We start from the raw sequence: 20,978 nt of genomic DNA on the forward strand, positions 1-20,978 counted from the left end.
ATCCAATAATGTTTTTGCTTCTGAGGAAATATTTATTTCAGGCCATTGTGATATTTCAGTAATAGCATTAATAATCTGCTCTTCCTACTCCGTAAAAGCTGTTACTGCTTGATGGCGGAAATCTCGATGGACAAGCTTGCAAATTTTCTCCCTGTTTGTCAAGGAGTTTCAGAAATAATAATTATTTGACTAGAAATTTGAAAATGGTAGCAAATATTACGCCACTTGAAATTTGAAAATAATAGGTAAATATTATGCCATAGAAAACTTGAAATCGAAATTATTGATAAAATAGCTTAGTAAATGAATGTGATAAATAAATGTAATTAAATATTATTTAATATGAGATAGGAATAAATATTAACAAATATAAATTAATATGAACAATTATATTTTTGGGAAAAATATCCAGCATTTGCATTTTTTGGCTTGAGGGGGGGGGGATTTGTCCCCCACCGCTGCGTACGCGCCTGGTTAAAAAAAATTAAATTAAGCAATACTTGTTTTAATTTTTTGTAGAAACCGTTTAAAATACGAATACAACCTATTAGAACATAAGGATTAGAGAGATGGTAGTAGGATGCGAAATAGACTTGATAAATTTCAAAAATGTTTTAGGAAAATGTGGTCGTATAAAAGGTTAGGGTAGAATAATAGTTCAACAAAATTGTAAAAACCATGTATCAAATCTAACTGAGAGGGGGCTACCTATAAATTACAGGGGGCTGGAAGGCAAAAATATTTTTGTGAGCATAAAGATATCAAAGTGCGGTCTCCAAATTATTCTATCATGTAGTTGAGATTAAATCAATAAGACTTAAGAGTAAAATACATTCTTATAAATCAATTTTATAAGCAATCTTCTTAGTGCCGTTTTAGACTGTAATATATGCGTCAACTTTTATATTTTTTAAAAAATTAGAAAAAAAGCGGCAAGAAATTAAATCCAACCTAAATTAGAAAAATAAGGTAATCCAAACCAAAATTAGGAAATAAGTAATAGCATATAAGAAAAAATTAAAAAATTCATATCAAAAAATTGGGAGGGGGCTCTCGAAACTACTTAAGGGGGCCTGAGTATGCATATTATTTAATACTAACAAATAATATCATAATGTAGAGGTCTGCCATAGGCAGGTTCTTTAGCAAATATATTCTTAAAAGAATGGGCAGGCGTTTTATATGATAATATTGCATATTTTGTGAGTTTAAGAATAAAATAGCCAAACCTACCAATCAAATATTATCTAAAGATTAGGTGAGGGAGAGAAGGTTTGATAAATTTTTTAGCTAAAAAGACGGGGGAGCAGTGGGTACATTTTAAAAAAAATGATAGGCGAGACTATTCTCACGGTTTGGTTTAGTAGGGGGAGCAGTGGGTACATTTTAAAAAAAATGATAGGCGAGACTATTCTCACGGTTTGGTTTAGTAGTTCGGTTAGTGTCCCTTTTAAAGATAGTTGCGTGTAATATTATAAGGCTAAAGCCATACCAGAGCGTTGTATTAAAAGAGAGTAACCCCAAAATCAAGCCTTGCGAAATAGCTTACAAAAATTTGAATATTTTAAGTGTTTTGGAATTAAAATTTTTGTCTGCTTACTAGTAATATTTATTCCGAATAATTTCCTTGTTTTAAAGTAATAGGTGTATATATAAAATATATTTAACTATCCTATATAATTAATTTTAAATATATATATATGTGTATATATATAATTTTTTTTATAGTTACCAAACGCTCAATTTCTCATATGCTAGAACGCTCTGGAATGGTCTTAGTTTGGGGTAATTGAATCAAAAAAAATATTAATTAAAAGCTGCCATAACAATAATATTTATATAACTTTGGATGTTAAAATGCAAATATATAATGATGAATAAACTCTCAAAAATTATATTAAAAAATTTAAGAAATATTTTAGGCTTTAAAATTCTCTAGTAAAAAAGATAATATTAATATATAATTTAAAAATTGGAATATTTAAATATAGCTCACGAAAAAATCTAATTTTATAAGTAAATACAACTTATTGACAAAAATAAATAAATATAATAAATATTAATTGCCACTTTTTTTTGAAATCACGGAAATATACAATAAAAATTTATAATATATTTTGTCAATATAGGTTGAAAGTTTTGTTTCATTCATTTTTGGTTATCTTTGACAAAACCATACTCTTTGCATTTTTCTAACGTTTCCTCGGCAATTTCTCGCGCTTCTTTTACCAGAGGGTTAACTACTTTGCTATCCTCTTTATCTTGATAGAAATTTTATCAAAAGAAAACAATATAAGTTATATAGTCTGATCGATATTTTATAAAATTTTAAAAACTTGTATCAGGTCGTGCTATAACGATCAGAGCGTAATACAAATCATCGGTAACAAATTTTTCAGCAAATTTATCAGAAGCGTATATCAAAGACCTGAGTACAAATATTCCCCGGAATTTCAGATCTATATCCTCGTTTAAGAGTAAGACTCTTAAAATGTCCATTATGGAGTTTATCTGATATAAAATCATATCATTTATATTAATAATAAAATACAAAAATAATAAGGCAATGACGAGAGGCAATTATATTATAAATTATGTTATAATTTTTAGTATAATATGAAGTCATCACCCGCTTATAACGTTTGGATTATAAGCCTTTAAAATCTTAACGCTAGACTAGTCCCATAGTTCCTAAATGAAAAGAGAAGATATTAATTATGAACTTGATTACACCTGCAGGTTTTTTAAAATACCCGGACCGGGCCGGACCTAAGATTAAAAATTTTTTTTTAAATTTATACTGAATTATTATATTCGTCAGTTAGATTTGGTTATAATGATTATATATAGTTATGATTATTATAATGTTGGGTGAAAGTTAACACTATCTAACATTCATAGCATCTATTGCATAATATAATTATAGTTTTCCTGCCATGGAATAAATACGCAAAGGATATTAGGTAAATACATTATTATATAATATATTTTATATTAATTAATCATAGAAACAACATTAAATATCACACCACACCAGTGATGAATATCAGTGATATAATTAATAAAATTAAAAATAATAATCTTATTGATTATTCATACATTCATAGAATCAAATGAAACAAAATTCAATGATAAATTGGTTTAATTTAAGGTAGCTCAAAAAATTAAAACAAATCAAAATAGGTAATAAATAAATTATTATATAATATATAATATTTTTAATTAATTAATCATAGAAACAACAAATATCACACCAATGATGAATACCAGTTATATAATTAATAAAATTAAAAATAATAATCTTATAGATAATTCATACATTCAAAGAATCACTTGAAACAAAATTCAATGATAAATTGGTTCAATTAAGGTAGCTCATTATTATATAATATAATTATTTTTTATTAATTAATCATAAAAAGAACATTAAATATCACACCAATGATGAATACCAGTGATATAATTAATAAAATTAAAAATAATGTATATACATTTAAACCAACTAATTTAAAATCAGAAATTTGGTCCAAATTTAAGATCATTATCGACGAAAATTTTTTTTTTTAATAAATACAATATAATATAGTGTTTCTCAAAATATTATCTACTTCCATTTTTATAAATATCCGTTTTATTTTTAAATACATATAGTATATTCTCAAAATATTATTTATACAAATTTTTTATAGTATCAATTTGTAATATACTAAATATCTGTTTAGAATATTAAAAGATAAAATATGTAAATATGCTTGCTTATTAAATGATAATACTCGCTGAAAACTATGATAAAATACCGAATAAGTGAATTTTTTGCATACATCAGATCGAATATAATTTTAAAAAATTCTGAGCCTGGCCTAAAAAATTTTTTAAAAAAAATCCGGGCCGAGCCTAAAAAAAATTTTTTTAAAAGAAATTCTGGCCGGGCCGTGGAAATGGTATTTCTGCAGGTCTCTGCTTGATTATTTCGTGCAGAATAAAAACTAAAACTCTCAGATTTTTTTTCCTTAACTAAAGTATTTAATTTTTATCTTTAAATGTGTATTATAGATAAAGATAAGAAAAAAATAGAAAAGGCTTAATAACCCTGTATTCAGAATTGGCGCGAATTCACGGCGAATCAACAGCTCATCGATCTCAGCGAATTAGCCTTTACAGATAGCGTGATTTTGCTGAACAACAGTTGATAATTATATTTTGCAATCATTTATATACCCAGCCATTTCATTGAATAGAAATATATCTTATGATATTGATAAAACATCCTTATCCAATGAATAAATATAATGGATTTATAATATGGCCATGATATTGTTAGATACTAGATCTATCTTTTAATTTTTTGGTATTCAACCTCTTTTTCCTGAATATATTTCGTAAATTCTTTTATAGAGATTTGAGACAGGAAGCTAGAAAGGTGTATAAATAAAATACATGTATTTATACTTTACGAGTTCTACTATTTTTACAGCTATTTCTCTAAAATTTTATTCTTAAATTCTTATACAACTCTTCTGATTGCAATACAGACAAGTATATTTATTCTCTACTATTTTGTTAAAGAATTTCTTCTTGTAATTTCATGAACTCTTTATAGATTTTCTAAAAATGATATATTATAATTTTAAACATTTGACCTGATCTTAAAGTTTAATATCTTGAAAAAGGGTTTCCATATTTGAATAATAGATCTACTGCTTTAGAATAAAGCAAGGTTCTGGACCCAAATTCGAGTTCAGACATTTAAAAATGTTTCGTTGGGCATTTTGATACCAGACCAAGCAGAGACCAATTTATGGGCAACTCATTGGACCCAGGGTAATAGGACCCGGGCCAATTAAATTAACAAATTTCAGCTTAGAGTTTACAATTCCTGAATTCAAAAGGAAGTTTTAAATTCAAAAATATTTAGTAAACATAAAATGAAAAATCGTTTGCCTTATTTTACTATCAGAGAAAAAATTTTCTTTATTGTTAAATAATAATCCTAGGTGCCTTTCATTTACAATATCCCTATATGAAAATTTTATTATTTAAAAACAGCATACAAATGAGAAAAGTGTTTATTTTTATTTATAAACTATTACCCAAAATATATAATCAATAATTCAATTTTATTTATTAAAATAATATAAATCAATAAAATTATCATTAAAAATAAAGCTCTTTTTTTCTTTCCATCTGAACATATATCTAAATGTTTCATGCAATATTGGACATATTTCATAAGTTTATTACACCGTGATATAAGAACAGATCTACATACAGGGATATGGTAAATGAACGGCAAAGGATTATTATTTAAATATAGATAATTTGTTCTTTGTTATAGTAAAATAAAGCAGACGATTTTTCATTTTATATTTATATAATATTTTTGAATATAAATTTATTTATTAAAAAGGAGAAGATGTATTATTCAAATATGGAAACCTTTTCCCGAGATATTAAACTTAAAAATTGGGTTAAAAAAATAATATATTATTTTTAGAAAATAAATAAAGAGTTAATGGAAACTATTAAAATTATTAAACCTATAGATAAAATTAGGTAAACATTAATTGATTAATGCTATTAGAGAATATTCTTGTCTGTATTACAATACAGAAGAGTTTTAAAAAATAAAATAATTTGAGAGAAAATAGATATAGAATATAGAGGACCTGGTAAAGTATACTACATGTATTTTATTTATACACTTTTCTAGCTTCCTGTCACAAATCTCTATAAAAGAATTTACGAAATACATTTTTCAAAAAGAGGTTAATACCAAAAAATTAAAAAGAGGATCTGTGATATTGATCTCTCAATATCATGGCTATAGTATCAATCCATTATGTTTTAGCAGATATTGAAACATCGCGTTTCCTAATTGGATAAGGTGGTAATTTCAATATCACAAGATTGTTTCTATTCAATGAAATGAATGGTTATTTAAATGAATGTAAAATATTTATTTTTAATTATCAGGAATGCAAATTGGCTGCGATCAACCAGCTATTAATTCGTACTAACTGTGAATGCGGGTAAAGTATAAATTTTTATCTAAATAAATAGCACATATATATTAAATAAGAATTAACGGGTATTTTCTTAAAATAAAAATCATTATGCTGACTTCCCAGCATATCTCCCCCCTCCCATTAATTATGTATTCTCTATTCTTTAAGTAATCATACAGCTTTATACTTTTGAACTTATACCTTTCTTCCTAAAGTGTTGACTATACTCTTTTTCTGTCTCGTCTTTTATGAACTCCGACTTTGTATCCATGTATTTACATTTATTCCAGCGTCTACTGCATTAGTTTTCTGTCCTCTGGATTATTTATTATGCATTTTTTTTAAATTTGTTTTTTATCTTCTTAAACTAAATATTATCCGTACCTTGATTCATGAGAATGACTTATGAAACAACTTTCTTCTTTCTGTCATTTCGATATCTATGTTTAACAAAAAAAGTTCCGCAACCGTAATGTTAAAGCAATTTTCTCTGAATAGTTATCATCTATAAGCGCTGAGATATAGAAATTCTTACGCCTACGCTTCTGCACCTTGGAAATATGTTGAAAAATCAACATAATTTTTAATTATAGTAATTATATATATATTCTGTTATTTAATATTTATTAAGATAAAAATTAACCCTTTGAGAACGTTAGTTTGTATTAGGTATTAAAAAACAAAATTTTTTCAAATAAAATCGAATAATTAAAAATTCCTTTTTTGATTTGTAAAATTACGTATAGTAGTTTTATTCGAATCGCAAGAATCGAATTTGAATATTATTCAATTCATGTTTGAATAGGCCTAATATGTAATATACAGCTATGATTTTTAAAATATAAAGTAATCGATTCAGAGTTAATTATTTCATAAATAAATAGTAAATTATTTGACAAATTTGAAATGGGGTTGTAAATATAAAATCAGGGACGAGAACCCTCCTTTTAAAAAATAGATTCGAGTTTGGGTTCAGTGAAAAATATCTGAACCCGGTCCGGGTTCAAGGTTCGGATACGAGAAAAATAATGACCTATTAAATTAGTTAAAATAAGAAACATCATATTTTTTAAAAATTTAATTAGTATCGCCATAAAAATAATCTATTATCATAATTATAATATATCATATATATAATATAATACTACAATACAATTTTAAAAAAAACATTATATTTCTATTTTCAAAATTTTTACGAAAAATGACCGACTATTAAATATAACAAAAATAATTACACGAAAAATGATCAAAAAATGTTTTTTTTTAGATATTAATATTTTTTTGATTAAAAATTAATTGTTTTAAATAAGAACTCTTTTTAAATAGGAAATCTTTTATAAATAAAATCGTAATTTACATGTTTTTTATTATATATTATTTTTAACATATAATTTAAAATAAATAAAATGAAAGTTTAGAATAAAAAAAATAAATTTAAAAATTAAAAAAAAAGGCTTGAACCCTGAACCCTAAATTTTAAAAAAGGGTTTTGGTTCAGCGAAATATTGAGGGTTCGGGTTCTCATCCCTGTATAAAATAAAGAAATAATAATATAATATTTGGTGGTCAAGTTGCCTTTAAAAAAATATAAAGAACATATGTTGTGAAGAAGTTAAAGTAAAAATTTAAAGTGATAAAAAAAAGAAATATTTAAAATTTGATGGATTCTATTTCGGAGATACAAGATTTGATGTGCTCAAATTATAAGTGGAAATCATAAGCTAGGCATGAATCATGGTTTATTCACAAAAATGTAAGTGGAACACTTAATAATAGATTTGTCCAAGGAGGCCTACAATATATTATTTTCATTTTAACGATCTGTTACCGTATAAAATATTGGTAGAAACTTTAACGGCTATTTTCAAGTTTAATTACCAATTAGATATTAGTGGACTTATGATTGAGGTAAATGATTATTTATATAATAAATATATTGTGGAAAAATTGCAAAGAAAATGAGCATGAGATCTTACTCCTTACAATATTGATTGAGGAAAGGAAGTACAGAAAAAAATCATAATTTTGATACTTTAAACCTTGCGATGCTAGCTGGGGAGGAGTAGGACTACGATCTGATAATCTAAACACTAAATCTCGCAATGCTAGGATGAGGAAAATGATAAAGGAGAAAGTAGAGATATTATGTACTTGGTCGATTAGAACAAGACTTGAGTAAAAAATATTAATATTAAGATAGAAACTTTAAAAAAAACTGGAAATCTTAAGGATTTTTTGTCTCTAGTCGAAGATTAGGACATGATTCTGAAGTCGTGCGTATATGCAAAAATTTCGGTCTCCCAGCGCTTATAGATAATAAAGTCATTCTTGGTAAATAGATATAGAAATGAAATAAGGAATAGTGTATTATAAATTATCTTTGGTGAATCAAGGTACGGATGAGATTTAATTTTGCCGTTATAAAGCAAATCAAAGAAATTAGGAATAATCCAGCTCACAATATAAAACCAGAAAACGAATGTAGTAGACTTTGAAGCTATAAATAAATAATTTCCTAAAGAGAGGGGGGGGGGATATATTGGAAAGTTACCATGATGATTTTTATTTGAACAATACTTGTTAATTATTTGTTCTTATTCAATTTATAATGGAATCTAATGTGACAACTAGTAGTGTTTCAAAAACTAAAAAATATTTTCGACCATCGATTTCTCTAATGCTCATAATCAACTAACAATAATAAAGGACAATAAATAATCATTGGGGATTTATGAAATGAAAAGAATGCCTTTCGATATAACAATAGCTTGCGTATTTTAAAGGATGACATTTTTAAAAATGAACGGAACACTTCGAAAATCTTGATAAAGTCTTTCAACGAATGATGACTTAAGTTTCAATCTATTCAAGAAAAAATTAATATGCCTCCAATAACGACTTTATATGATATAGATAAACCACTACACGTGGCATGCGATGCTTCGTTACATGACATAAGCGGTATTATTTTACAAAATTGAAAGACCGATTGCCTATACTTCAAAAACTATCCGTGACAGAAAGAATTCTCAACATAAATGAATGGATTAAAGTGATAATAGGAAAAGAATTGGGAAGGTAATGCATAAAGCCAACACTTTTCATGGAGCAAAAAAGAGGCATATAGATCAAATAGCTGACCAATCCTATCCAAAAAGGAGGAACGTTATATCAATAATTTTTATATTTTTAATGTTTTTCATTTTAATTGTTCCGAGAATTCATAGATATTCCAAAAATAATTTTTAGTATTACTTATTTTTAATTTTTCCATAATAATTATATTTTAAAAAGGATGATATATAGGAAATAAAGTGATAATGAAATAATAAAAAAATATTATGTGAAATTATAAATTTTAATTTTAAAAAAAATACGTAAAACCTCCAAAATTTTCCGTAAAGCATTATCGTTGCTAACCAAAGAACATAGGGTACCAGCAGCCGCCAATTGTAATTTTAAATCTTCCGTGTCGGATATAACTAGGGCAACCATTTTAACCCTATCGTCGCCTATTTCGCAAAATTTATCTGTAAACTTTAATTTTAGTTTATTAAAAAAATATATATATAAATTTCCTATTATTAGGAATTAAGAAGATAAGATGAATATTAAAAAAAATTAGTTATAAGGAAAGGTTTTAATAAAATGTTTATAAAAAATATAATTGGTATTAGCTCTATTTTAAAAAAGACATTGGCTGATCCAATTTAAAAAAAAACTCTAACAGTGCCGATCCGATATTGATGCTTAAAAGGTACAACTTTTTTCAAAAATATAAATAAGAAAGCGTTTATTGGTATAAAGCAAAATGCTTAATAACTTGGAAAAAAATCCAAATAAAAATGTAAAAGAAACATTATTTTAAATATATACTTCTGGAGATAGCATAAGATTGCATAAGCATTCTGTAGCCGCTCGTCGTAAAGGCGGATTATCGTCGTACAAGTAATTAACTATATCAGACATACCGTTCTCTAGTAATATGCGTTTTCTAGAAAGTCATAAAAATGAATATGTAAATTTTAAATATTAAAAAGACACAGATATGTCGTATATTCCAGTAAATAAAATCTTCTCTCGAAATTGCAAGGAAAAGTTTAGGTAAACTATGTGAGAAGTTGTAAGTTTATGGCGATGAAACATGGGCAATAAAAGTGGCTCAAAAATCTAAATTAGAAAGAACGGAAATGAGAATGGTTAGATGGATGTGTGGGGTATCTCTGAAAGAGAGAAAAACTAGCAAGGGATTGCAAGCAAGGATGGGAATAGAAGCGATTGGATTAGTAATGAGAAATAATAGACTGAAATGGGGCAAGTGGAACTTAAAGACAAAGAATGACTGGGTTAAGAGATACATCTCGATGGAAGTAAGAGAATCAAGAACTCGAGGAAGGCCCAAGATAACGGAGGATATTAGAAAAAAGAGTCTCACAAATAATGATGTTCTGGACTGACAAAAATTGGGGAGTAAAATCAGAAGGGAAACTGATTTACCTGGGTAAACCTGGAAATCCCCATTAAACGGAGAAGAAGAATAAAAATTATTATAGTGCCATAACAAACCTTGGCTTAAAATTTTCTTACTGCCATAAAAATGTTTTAATAGATAATGTTATGACTCTAAGCTCACATTAAAATAATGTATCTGAAGATATGAAATACATTTGATGGTTCTACGAATAATTCCTACTACTGTATTCAAATTTAATCGTCTTAATTTAAATAGACCCTTCCTCAAATAAGATTTATCGTTCATAAGCTTCAAAGAGAGTGCCACAACGAATGAATTAATTATGACTGTATCTAGGAACCGGATCATTAATAATTTATTGGTCCAGTTATGTTTCAAAAATCGAGCATCACCAATCCGCAAGCTTTTTCGAACTGTCTAAACTGGTGCCCTAGCACATTAGATATCTTTTTACCATAAAAGTGTATAAAGTTGTAACACAAAAATAAAGTATTTCGTAGTATAGTTATATACTTGGCAGTTTGACTTATACTAGAGATATTAGTGAGAGCCATGAGTGCTTCAAAATTTTGCAAATTTGTTCTTTCAACGTGAAGTAGTATTAGCAACGGTCTCACCAAATCTAAATACTATTTTTTATATGATATACATATATTTTCAAGTGAATTTTAAGTTAATAATTCATTTTTAACCAAACATGGTTCAAGAAATTATAAATTAGTTCATGTGATCTAGCCCATTATATTCAAAATAATAATTTAACTACTTTATATGTTTAAGATCTTACTAGTTTGCGATTTTTAGGGTTTGTCAAATTCTTTGATAAAAAGCAATCTTGAAGAGTGTATAATATCCAATTTCGCATAAAATATATTCGAATGTTTTATTTATAAGTATTTTAAAATTTCAATAAAAATATTTAATTGTTTTTACTTATTAAATTTTTATGAAAATTTAAATTATTGTAAATATTTTCAACAAAATTGAATTGTTCATAATTTTTTGTTCCGTAATTTAAGCGTATCTTTATTTAATCAGGTTGCATCCCCATCAACAATAACTATGATTCTCTCAGACAAGTTCGTGAAATTTCTCAATAATTCCTCATATCATAAAGTTTCGAAAATTGGCTCGATGCTGGCTATTCTGAAACATTAATCCATCTATCAGAAAATTACTTTTTAGTCGATATCGCATTATGAATCATAATTAAAAAGGATTATCCAATTTGATTTTTAAAATATAATTAATAAAGGTTTGTAATATTTCATACATATATAGGAAACAGAGCTTGGGAAAAATTATGAAACGAGAATGGAATGGTGTTATAATGTATAAAAAGTTTAATTTAATTAGTATATTATATATAATTTAATAGTTAAAGAGATTTTTAGGGTCGATCCGGTAAGATTTTTATGACAAAATTATATAAAAAATGTTTACAGGGAATCAAATAAACCAATAAAATATATAAAAGCGATCGCTAATTTGGGATTATATTCAAAAATTGGTATATTTCTAATAATCATAAATATAATATTTAAACGGTTCGATTTTTAAAAATGGCTAACTAGCCAAAAAAAATATTATGCAAGCTCAGATATTTTGCTCATAGATGGCATAAAGGTTTGGGCACCCGTTAATGAAATCTTGATTGCGTAATATTAAATATTTATTACAAATAAAAATACATAAAAGAGATTTATATTCAAATCCCACTTGCTCTAAAATATTTTTATTTTCAAATAAACTCCGCTTAGCTTGAACTATAAATATTTTGTAGTTTTTCTACTTATTTGATTCAAAGGCGAGCTAAATTATTAAATAATAGTGAAAAAAAAATAATTAATCATAATTTGTACCAGCAAGTAGCATCAACAGCAAATTAAAATATAAAATTTCGATATTTCTTTTCTTTAATAATAAAAACTCAACGGGTAAAGTGTTACTTATCAAATGTATGGTCTTAAAGTACAATATATGTATAAAACAAAAAGTGTTTACACTGGTTCAGAAAAAAACTATGTAAATTAAGTTAGCTCCTTTTAGCGATTTGTCATACTGTTGAGAAAATTGTAAAGGTTTATATTTTTTTAAGTACTTTATCTCCAGGGAAAGAGAGTTCTGGGTTATTAGTGACAAATATTTTTGCTAGTGCATGTGCCGCTATAATCTTGCCTTCGTCGGTGTTATCACTGAGCGTTAAGGAAAGTAGGGCCTGATGAAAGAAAATTAAATAAATATTTCCTTGAAATTGAACGAAATTTATTAAAGGAAGTAGTAGGTGAGAATAATTGCCTTATTTATTTAATATGGGGATTGAAATTTTAACCAAATTGCGCAAGTTGTATCAGGAGATAGAACAATGTCATATAATTAAAGATTCGATTGTAACGAGAAGTTACAGTATTTTCCGCTTACTAATTCATATTTTTTTTTAAAAAGAGTTATATAACCTTAGCACCTCCTTGTTGAATCAAGATTCCTCTGTGCTTCGGATCTCCCGAACAAGCCAAAAATACCCTTGACAAAATATATAAAAGATTGTAAATATATTTTTTTAAATAAATATGTGACAATTTTATTTGATAAAAACTTGATAATAAAATTAAAATTGTGTAACAAAATAAACGGGGTAGATTTTTAAATTTGAAAAATCTGATTTGACCGAAAATATATTCCATCATGTATTCGAGTACCCACATTGTGAATTTTAAACAATTTTATGAAGAACTTTTAAATTTTTCAAATAAACTAAAAATAAACAAAGATTTAAGGCAAAAATTATCTGTATATCACTGTGTGGGAAAACATGCAGGAATATATTTCTAGTCAAGTCGATTTTTCAAATTTTAAAAGACCTTATTATTAAAATTGAGATATTCAAAATCCCGATGGATTTCATATTCTAATAGGACATATACATGAAAATCAATATATTTTTCCTCCATAACACATCACGAATTTAAACTATGGAAAAGGCTTTCACAGAATAAAATAATTAAAAATAAACTAGTATTATGTTCAAAGAAGCTCGTAGAAAACCTAAAAATTAAGAAGCTTCAGAACACACGAAGAATTAATGGATAATTTTCTATCAAAATTTTTTGAAATTAAATATTATCAATAAATTTTCAGAAAAAAAACCTTAATTCATCAAATAGAACACTGCAATATCCTCAACTCTAACTAAATGCGTTTTTAGAGTAGAAAATTCCGAGTTAACTACAAAACGTATTTGCTTATCGGATAAAAATTTTGAATATAAAATTAATTGAAAAAATGATAATTAACAAATATTATGTTTTAAATCTTATTTTATTATTTTATATTTTTACACATTATACATTATAAAATAAAAATTTTAAAACCAATAACATGGTGTTATTACATTATGGATAAATTTATGCTAAATATTAAATGTTATTTAGTAGTACTGATAACGTCATGAAATTAACGTTGTTACTTTTTTAAGGAAAAGAAAAGTCATTCGTCACTTGTTTCGAAAAATAAAGAGTTCCCTTTTTTTGTGAAATGGTAACGCAAAACGTTACTTTAAATTTTTTCTTACAAAATATGGAAAAAATATTTTTTTATTTTATTATATTTTTCCCCAATTTTAAAAATAATTTAAGCCTGGTTAATTTAGAACCAACCACCAAGGTTCTTCATTTTCATTTTATTTAACATTTTTGTTATTAAATTTTATAAAGTCCACGAGATTGTTAATATAATTAATATTGATCAATCAAGATGTGTTAATTTATATTCTCTATTTTATAAAGAATATATGTCAATAGTACTTATTTCTTCAGATGAAAATGATAGAAGACTAATTCTACACTTTGTATAAGTAGATTGTGCCTTAAACAAATATTTCAATCTCGATGTCCAGCTGCTCAAATCTAAAAAAACATATGAAGGTAAAAATATGATTCATATTATTATTTTAAATATATAATATTTTGTTTAACTTACAAAACACATACCAGATTAAAAGATTTTGTGAAAATGACCTAATAAGTTTTTTTGAAAATAAAGGCCATTCTTTAAATATTTTTAAAAAATTCTCCAATTAAAATTTTTATTTATAAAAAATATAATACAATCATCCCATTCTCTGAACCAGTTGAACAGATGTTTAGCAAACTATGTTGAGCACTAAGCGCTCTTGTTTATTTGATCAAAATTTTGAAAATAAATTAAAAATTATTACAAAAAGATCTTATTAATCTTGTATAATTTTATTTTTATTATCTATGGAGAAAAAAATAATAAAAAGAAAATTGATATGAATATTTAGTATTTTTTTAAGTAACGTGTTATTTTTTTGTATAGCGAGTAACGCGCGTTCCTTTTTTACAAGGTAACGACTAACGCGTATATTTTTTCAAGTAACGTTTACAGCACTAAATTTTGATATAAGACATTCAAGAGTTTGAATGTATTCTTTTTTTGAAAATCAATTTAGAAAGTGAACGTATTCGATTTTTGCCATTAAACGATGAACGCGAATGAATTCGTTTTTTTCTGAAAATTTTAACAGCGCCAGTATAAAACAGTTTCTTTACTAACTTTTTTATATTTTTATCATATTTTGTAATAAATAGAAAATAAATAAATATGTATCAAATGTGCTAAATATTTAAATTTAATGCGTAACATTATAATAAGTAGTGGCATCTAGGATTTTATTTCGGTGAAAAAATGGTAGGAAGTCTTGGTTAAATCACTGATAACCAGTATGCATAATTTTGAGGACAAATTTTAATAAATGTTTTTTTTAATTAAAATAAAAATCATATTATATAGGAATAATGTATAACAAAATATAATCGTTGTTTTTTTTAACTTTTGATTATAAGTTTTATGCTTCAAATAACATATCTTATTCCATTTATAAATAAATGAATTATTTCGTGGGGGGAGGGGGTCAATAAATAAGCAACTGAAAGAAGAGATTATCCTTTGTGATATGTTTCCTAATTCCATTAAAATAAAGCTGTTTATAGCTGTTATAATTCTTAAAAGTTTTTTTAAAATTATAAATTGATATTTTTTTCATGTCTTGCGGTTTTATATTATAAAAAAACCTAGAAAGAGCTTCTCTATTTGCGGAGCTTTCCGTTTTACACAAGGGAATGAGAGCGGACACGATGCCAGAAGTAATGAGCTTATCTACTCTTTTCACCACGTATTCCTCAGAATCCTTATGAATAAAATGAAATGTTAATTAAATTCAGAGTTTGAAAAAAAATCTTTAAAATATTTTTTAGATAGATTTTAGATTAAATTTTACATAAAAATTCCATAATCTTTTGTAATAATCTTTCAAGATCAAATCACTAATTTTAAAAAAAAAATCAAAATTTTTGCTCAAAATTTTTTTTTCAAACTCTGGTTAAATTAAACAGTAACTGACAAGCTTTATGATCCGAGAAACATTCCTATTTTCAAAAAATGGCAATCTTTGTTGATATAGAACAAATTTAAAATATTTCGGCACATAATTGGTATCTTTATATTGAATATTATTTACGTTAGAAAATAAGTTAATTAATTCGTCTAAAATCTAATCTACTAATATATAGAACAAACTAAGCTAAAAAATTGTAATAACCAAATTTTTTTTCAATCTTCTATTCAGAATACTGAAATATTTGTATTCAATTCAAAAAAAAAAATTTAACCTTTTAGGGATAGATTATAAAAAATTACTAATAAAATTCAAATAGTTAATAAATTATAAAAATTTAATTTTTTCTATTTTATAATTGATGAAACTCTGTTTAAAAAAATTAAATAACTAAATATTTATAAGCTTTCATAATATAATTATTGTCTAATTTTTGCCTTGTTCTGACCTCATTTTCTTATAATTTAGATATATTTTGATTTTGTATTTGATTTATCCAGTCACTATCAACAAAAAACTCTCAGATTATTGATAATGTGGCATAATCTATCATTCAAGCAATAAGAATATTTAAGAATTATTAAAAAATTTACGAATAATTTTAATTTTATTATCCTTCATTGTTGATTTAAAAAAACAGGATATTTAACGAACACAAAATTTGTTTCAGTGAGTATTTTTGATATAATTTATACTCCATCAGAATTATCTTCAATACATGAATAGAAAAAGAGATAAAGAGTAAAATTAATCAAGGGTTGTTAAAGTGGAGATCTTTATCTGGAGCTATTTGACAAAAGAATCCCACAAAAATTAAAGGGAAAAATTTACAGTTCCATAGTACAACCAACTATTCTATATAGTTCAGAAACATAGCCAACCAAGGAATCAGACGAGAGAAGTCTACAAACTATGGAGATGAGAATGCTGAGGATGATTGCTGGGGTAACAAGAAAGGATAAAGTGCGCAGTACAAGAATACTAAGTAGTTTAAAGGTAGTGCCCATTAAGACTAAGTTAATGGTATACAGACTTATGTGGTATGGGCACACAATGAAAAGGCCTATGAGCTACATAGGAAATAAGGTTGAGAGTTTGGAAGTGATGGGCAAACGTAAAAGAGGAAGGCCAAAACTTCAATGGGTCCATAAAGTTAGAGCCAATATAAAGAAGTATAAATTAGATAAAAGAGATTGTACGAATAACATAAAGTGGAGAGAGATGTTGAAGGAGCTTACCACCAGAAAAGGTGAAAGCTAAAGAGAAAAAAAACATGAAGGTAACACTAAAAAATTAGAATTCAAAATGAAGAAGGTATCAGTGGTCTGCAATAACGGCCTAGGCCATTTACCTGAAAATTTATTGAGTCGGAATGGGCAAAAAAATTAATAGGCAAAGCCGGGAAAAATGAAGAGGTGCCCGGCTCGCTTAATAGAGATAAGAGGATATAAAAAAATATTTAAAGTCTAATTTTGTTACGATAATAATTTTATTGGCTTGATGGCAAATTATTATGTTTTATTAAAATTTTAATTTATTCTCAAACAATGTCAAATTAATATTGTCAGAAATAGGACACATTTAGTAAGTTTAGACTTATTGGTAAATTCTAATATTTGATAGAAGTGATAATCCACAAAAGTTTTAATTTAAAGGCTCCTCAATATTGTAAATAATTGTTTATTTTGGTATTCAACAAATATTTCAGGTTAGAACTTGTATTTAAAAACCCGTGCGGATTTTAAAAAACTGGGCCAGACCAGGTTTCTTAGTAAAAAATGAACCCGAGCCAGGCAATCTTAATTAAAATTGAACCAGGTGGGCCAGGCAAAAACTAAATGCCCACCCGGCTGGCCCTGAAAATTTTGCCACTTGCAAACCACTTAGTAGGTATATTATCGTTATAAATGTAATATGAAAATGATGCTATCATAAATGAAGCTACTTTAGGGGAATCCTTAGGTACGTGTTGTTTGGCTTGCTTGGCTAGCTCTATCAGCTCTGGTTCGATCGTTGGCTTTTCATAGCTATTAGTCAGATTGACGAATAAATTTATGAAAGGAAATATGTGTGCATCGACTGATGTCTATTCCATTATACGTAAAAATAATAAACAAATTTATTGAAAAGTTTATATAAAATTAGAAGATAAAAAAATAGCCCTTTCCTTTACCATTCGAAACAAGATTACACTATATAATGCTTGTTGATAAAAGCACATTTTCTATTTATCAAATATTATTTAAAATTGCAATAATTCAAAAAAAATTAGCTTTTTTTAATATTCATTTTTTTCGAGGAAATGATTTAAATTGACTTAAATGGTTTTATTTTTAAAAGTGGAGCTGCACATTAATGATGACAGAATGAGAATTCATTATTTCCCAACTTCGGGAGATATGTTAACTATTATACTGATTATAATAGAGTAAAAATAAAATTGGAAAAAAAGATTAGTTTTTGGGGCATTTTACCATATCCAATAGAAGAATAGTGTGGTGTGTATAAAGAGATCTAAGCAAGTTGTTACCCAAATTAACAATTTGTTTAATGCTTATTGCTTAATTATGATCGCGGATATTAAGGTAAAACGAAATTAAGGTTGATTATTTATTCAAGCGAAAAGTAAGATTGAATTGAAGGAAAAAATAGTTAGATGAAGAAGGGTTGTGGAAGAAAAGGGAATAAAAATGAATATATTAAAAAAATGAGGGTGATGAGTTTAGAAAAAATCGAGGAAACAGGCACGAGACTATGGGGAAAAGTGTTGCTAGAACTCCATCTATTGTATCGTAAATGGGTTCAGTGTGGTATAAAAGGAAACACGGAGAAGGCAAGCGCAATGTTTGTTTGAAGAAAGTGTATGAGAGGGGCGCAAGATAATTGTAATATGACTGGTTTTTATAAATAAATTTGAAAAGAGTAGGGAAGTTCTGTTACCTAGGCGAAGCACTTAGAGATGTCTTCATTTTAACCAATAAAAATGTCTCACTAGTTTTAAAGGAGAAGGTTTGTGCAAGCTATGTGAGAAGTTGTATGAGGTTCTGCAGTGAAACATGAGCAACTAAGTAGAATCACGAAGCCAAGTTAAAGAATCCTCAGATGGATATGGGGAGTATTTTTGAGAAAAGGAAAAACAAACTAGAAAAATATTCTAGACAGAGGTGAGTTGGAAATTGAGTGTTTGAGGAAATCTCTGCAAGCCACGTTTCTTTCGCATTCTCCAAAAGGGAATCAAAAAGAGTAGTTAGAAATGAAATAATATGGAGAAAGAGCAGGCGAGAGAAAGTTACAACCTTTAAGAAAGAGGTCAGTATTAAGTTAGCAAAAACGGGAAAGGGGAGGAAAATTAGCTAGGTTTTAAGAGGGAAGAGATTTTATAGAATATTTGACGATGAAGGTTCTAGATGTTTATATTATTATAAAGGTTTTGTAAAACAATATCCAATAACGAATCAATAATTAAAAGACACCTACCAATTGGAAAAACAAGCAATGTGATATCTTAAGGAAGGGTAATTAATAATATAAATTTCATACATTTCTTTTATTTATTAAATGATACTAGTGATGTATAATTGATCCGATATTAACTAAACCGATGCTTTAAATATTTTACTAATATTAAAATATAATTTGTTACCCTTAATTAAACTAAGTATAAAAAAATGACATTATAAATAACATAAAATCGATCAAATTTCTAACAATTGTAGCATACTAAATACTAAATATTTACTTTTCAACTTGCAAAAAATTACCTGTCTATAATATTACATCTAATCTAATAAACCTCTTCTTTCGCCAGTTTATACAGGGCATTAAGAATATCGTTATCGTTGACGATGTATTCCTTTATATCCGCGTTGAACGAGAGATATGAAATTGCTTCGGCAGCGTATCTTCTGATATCCAAACTTTTATCTTCGGGGTGGCACAAAAATCTTTTTTTTTAAATTTGTTTATTTTAGAATTAAAGAATTTGATATTTTTAAAAGTAACGATAAGGCGTTAATATATGAAAGTAACGAATAATATTGCGCGGCAACTATTATTTGTAATGAGTTTTCATTAAATAATGAGATACCCGTTACTATTAAATAAGAAATACCTCTTAAGTAACAATTAAAGTAGTATTCTATTTGTGTAGCTATAAATAACTTATAATTATATAAATAATTTAGGAAATAACGTAATGTAAGTTTTAGAAAAAATGTTACGATTTGCAGGCCTCTGCTATTTTTCTGTTTGAATTCTCCTCAAAAGGTGCTAAGCTTGCGTCAATGCCACCCGAGGCACCCAGTTTACAAATGCCCTTGAAATTATTTTTAAAAAATAATATTTTCTAAATTGTTTTAAATAAATTTTCAAATTTCCCTAAAATTGAGATTTTTACAAATATTCAGATTGGGCATTTATTCCTAAATTAATTTTTAGCATTTTAAATAAAATAAGATATGAAGAGGTAACATTTTAAATCCATATATAACATTTATTTTATTAAAATTTATAAAATGTTCTATAAATATTTAAAGGATAAAATAAAAATAACAAATTTTAATTATGATCCTGTTTTTCAGGAATTTTCTAATGAACAAAATCCCTTGTGAAAACCAAGACCTAATTATTATAGAACCCGAATTCAAAACGGGTTCAGTGCATTACATTTTATATTCATTATCATATATTCAGATTAGATACGTGGAAATTTTAGTTATTCGAGTGAGATTTCAGAATTTATATTATTTTTTTTAATTTGCGGCCATTGTATTCAGATGCTAGTTAATTGTTAGACAATTCATTTAATATTTAGGCCATTTATTTATCATTACCATACCCTGTAAGTTTAAAGATTATATCATCTTTACTAAAATTTAATCATTATCGATTCATGTCCATTTAAAATTTGGCTATTCTAAGTCATTTGGGATGTTTTTGTATACGGTTTCAATAGAAAATTGGAAATAAGAGAAGTGAATGTTTGTGGCCGATCAAATTTATTAAATTGTCTACATATTACTATTCAAAATTTCGGTTTAAAAAACCTATATAAATGAAAATTAGATTTGCAAAGTCATTACGT

At 26.4% G+C, this 20,978-nt stretch overlaps 1 protein-coding gene across 3 annotated transcripts in view; it reads right to left on the reverse strand.

Moving 5' to 3' along the window:
- Window positions 1-1,818: 1,818 nt before the first annotated feature.
- The window catches only part of LOC135923310 (protein unc-45 homolog B-like), a 31,889-nt gene continuing 12,729 nt past the window's right edge, over window positions 1,819-20,978 (reverse strand). The window contains exons 11-21 of one of the 3 annotated variants that reach the window (XM_065457990.1): window positions 20,116-20,210; window positions 19,689-19,839; window positions 17,841-17,981; window positions 15,573-15,688; window positions 12,936-13,002; window positions 12,581-12,697; window positions 10,993-11,108; window positions 9,882-9,999; window positions 9,390-9,542; window positions 2,337-2,511; window positions 1,819-2,261 (exon numbers count right to left, since the gene is read on the reverse strand). In XM_065457990.1, coding sequence (XP_065314062.1) covers window positions 2,149-2,261; window positions 2,337-2,511; window positions 9,390-9,542; window positions 9,882-9,999; window positions 10,993-11,108; window positions 12,581-12,697; window positions 12,936-13,002; window positions 15,573-15,688; window positions 17,841-17,981; window positions 19,689-19,839; window positions 20,116-20,210 — 1,362 coding nt within the window. In that variant the 3' untranslated portion in view covers window positions 1,819-2,148. Of the gene's footprint in view, window positions 2,262-2,336; window positions 2,512-6,077; window positions 6,320-9,389; window positions 9,543-9,881; window positions 10,000-10,992; window positions 11,109-12,580; window positions 12,698-12,935; window positions 13,003-15,572; window positions 15,689-17,840; window positions 17,982-19,688; window positions 19,840-20,115; window positions 20,211-20,978 lie in introns of those variants that run through there. The other 2 variants (XM_065457991.1, XM_065457992.1) reach the window with 2 other exon arrangements.

The sequence above is a fragment of the Gordionus sp. m RMFG-2023 genome, chromosome 2, assembly GCF_954871325.1.
Source record: "Gordionus sp. m RMFG-2023 chromosome 2, tfGorSpeb1-WG-v2, whole genome shotgun sequence".
NCBI classification, from domain to species: Eukaryota; Metazoa; Nematomorpha; class Gordioida; order Chordodea; family Parachordodidae; genus Gordionus; species Gordionus sp. m RMFG-2023.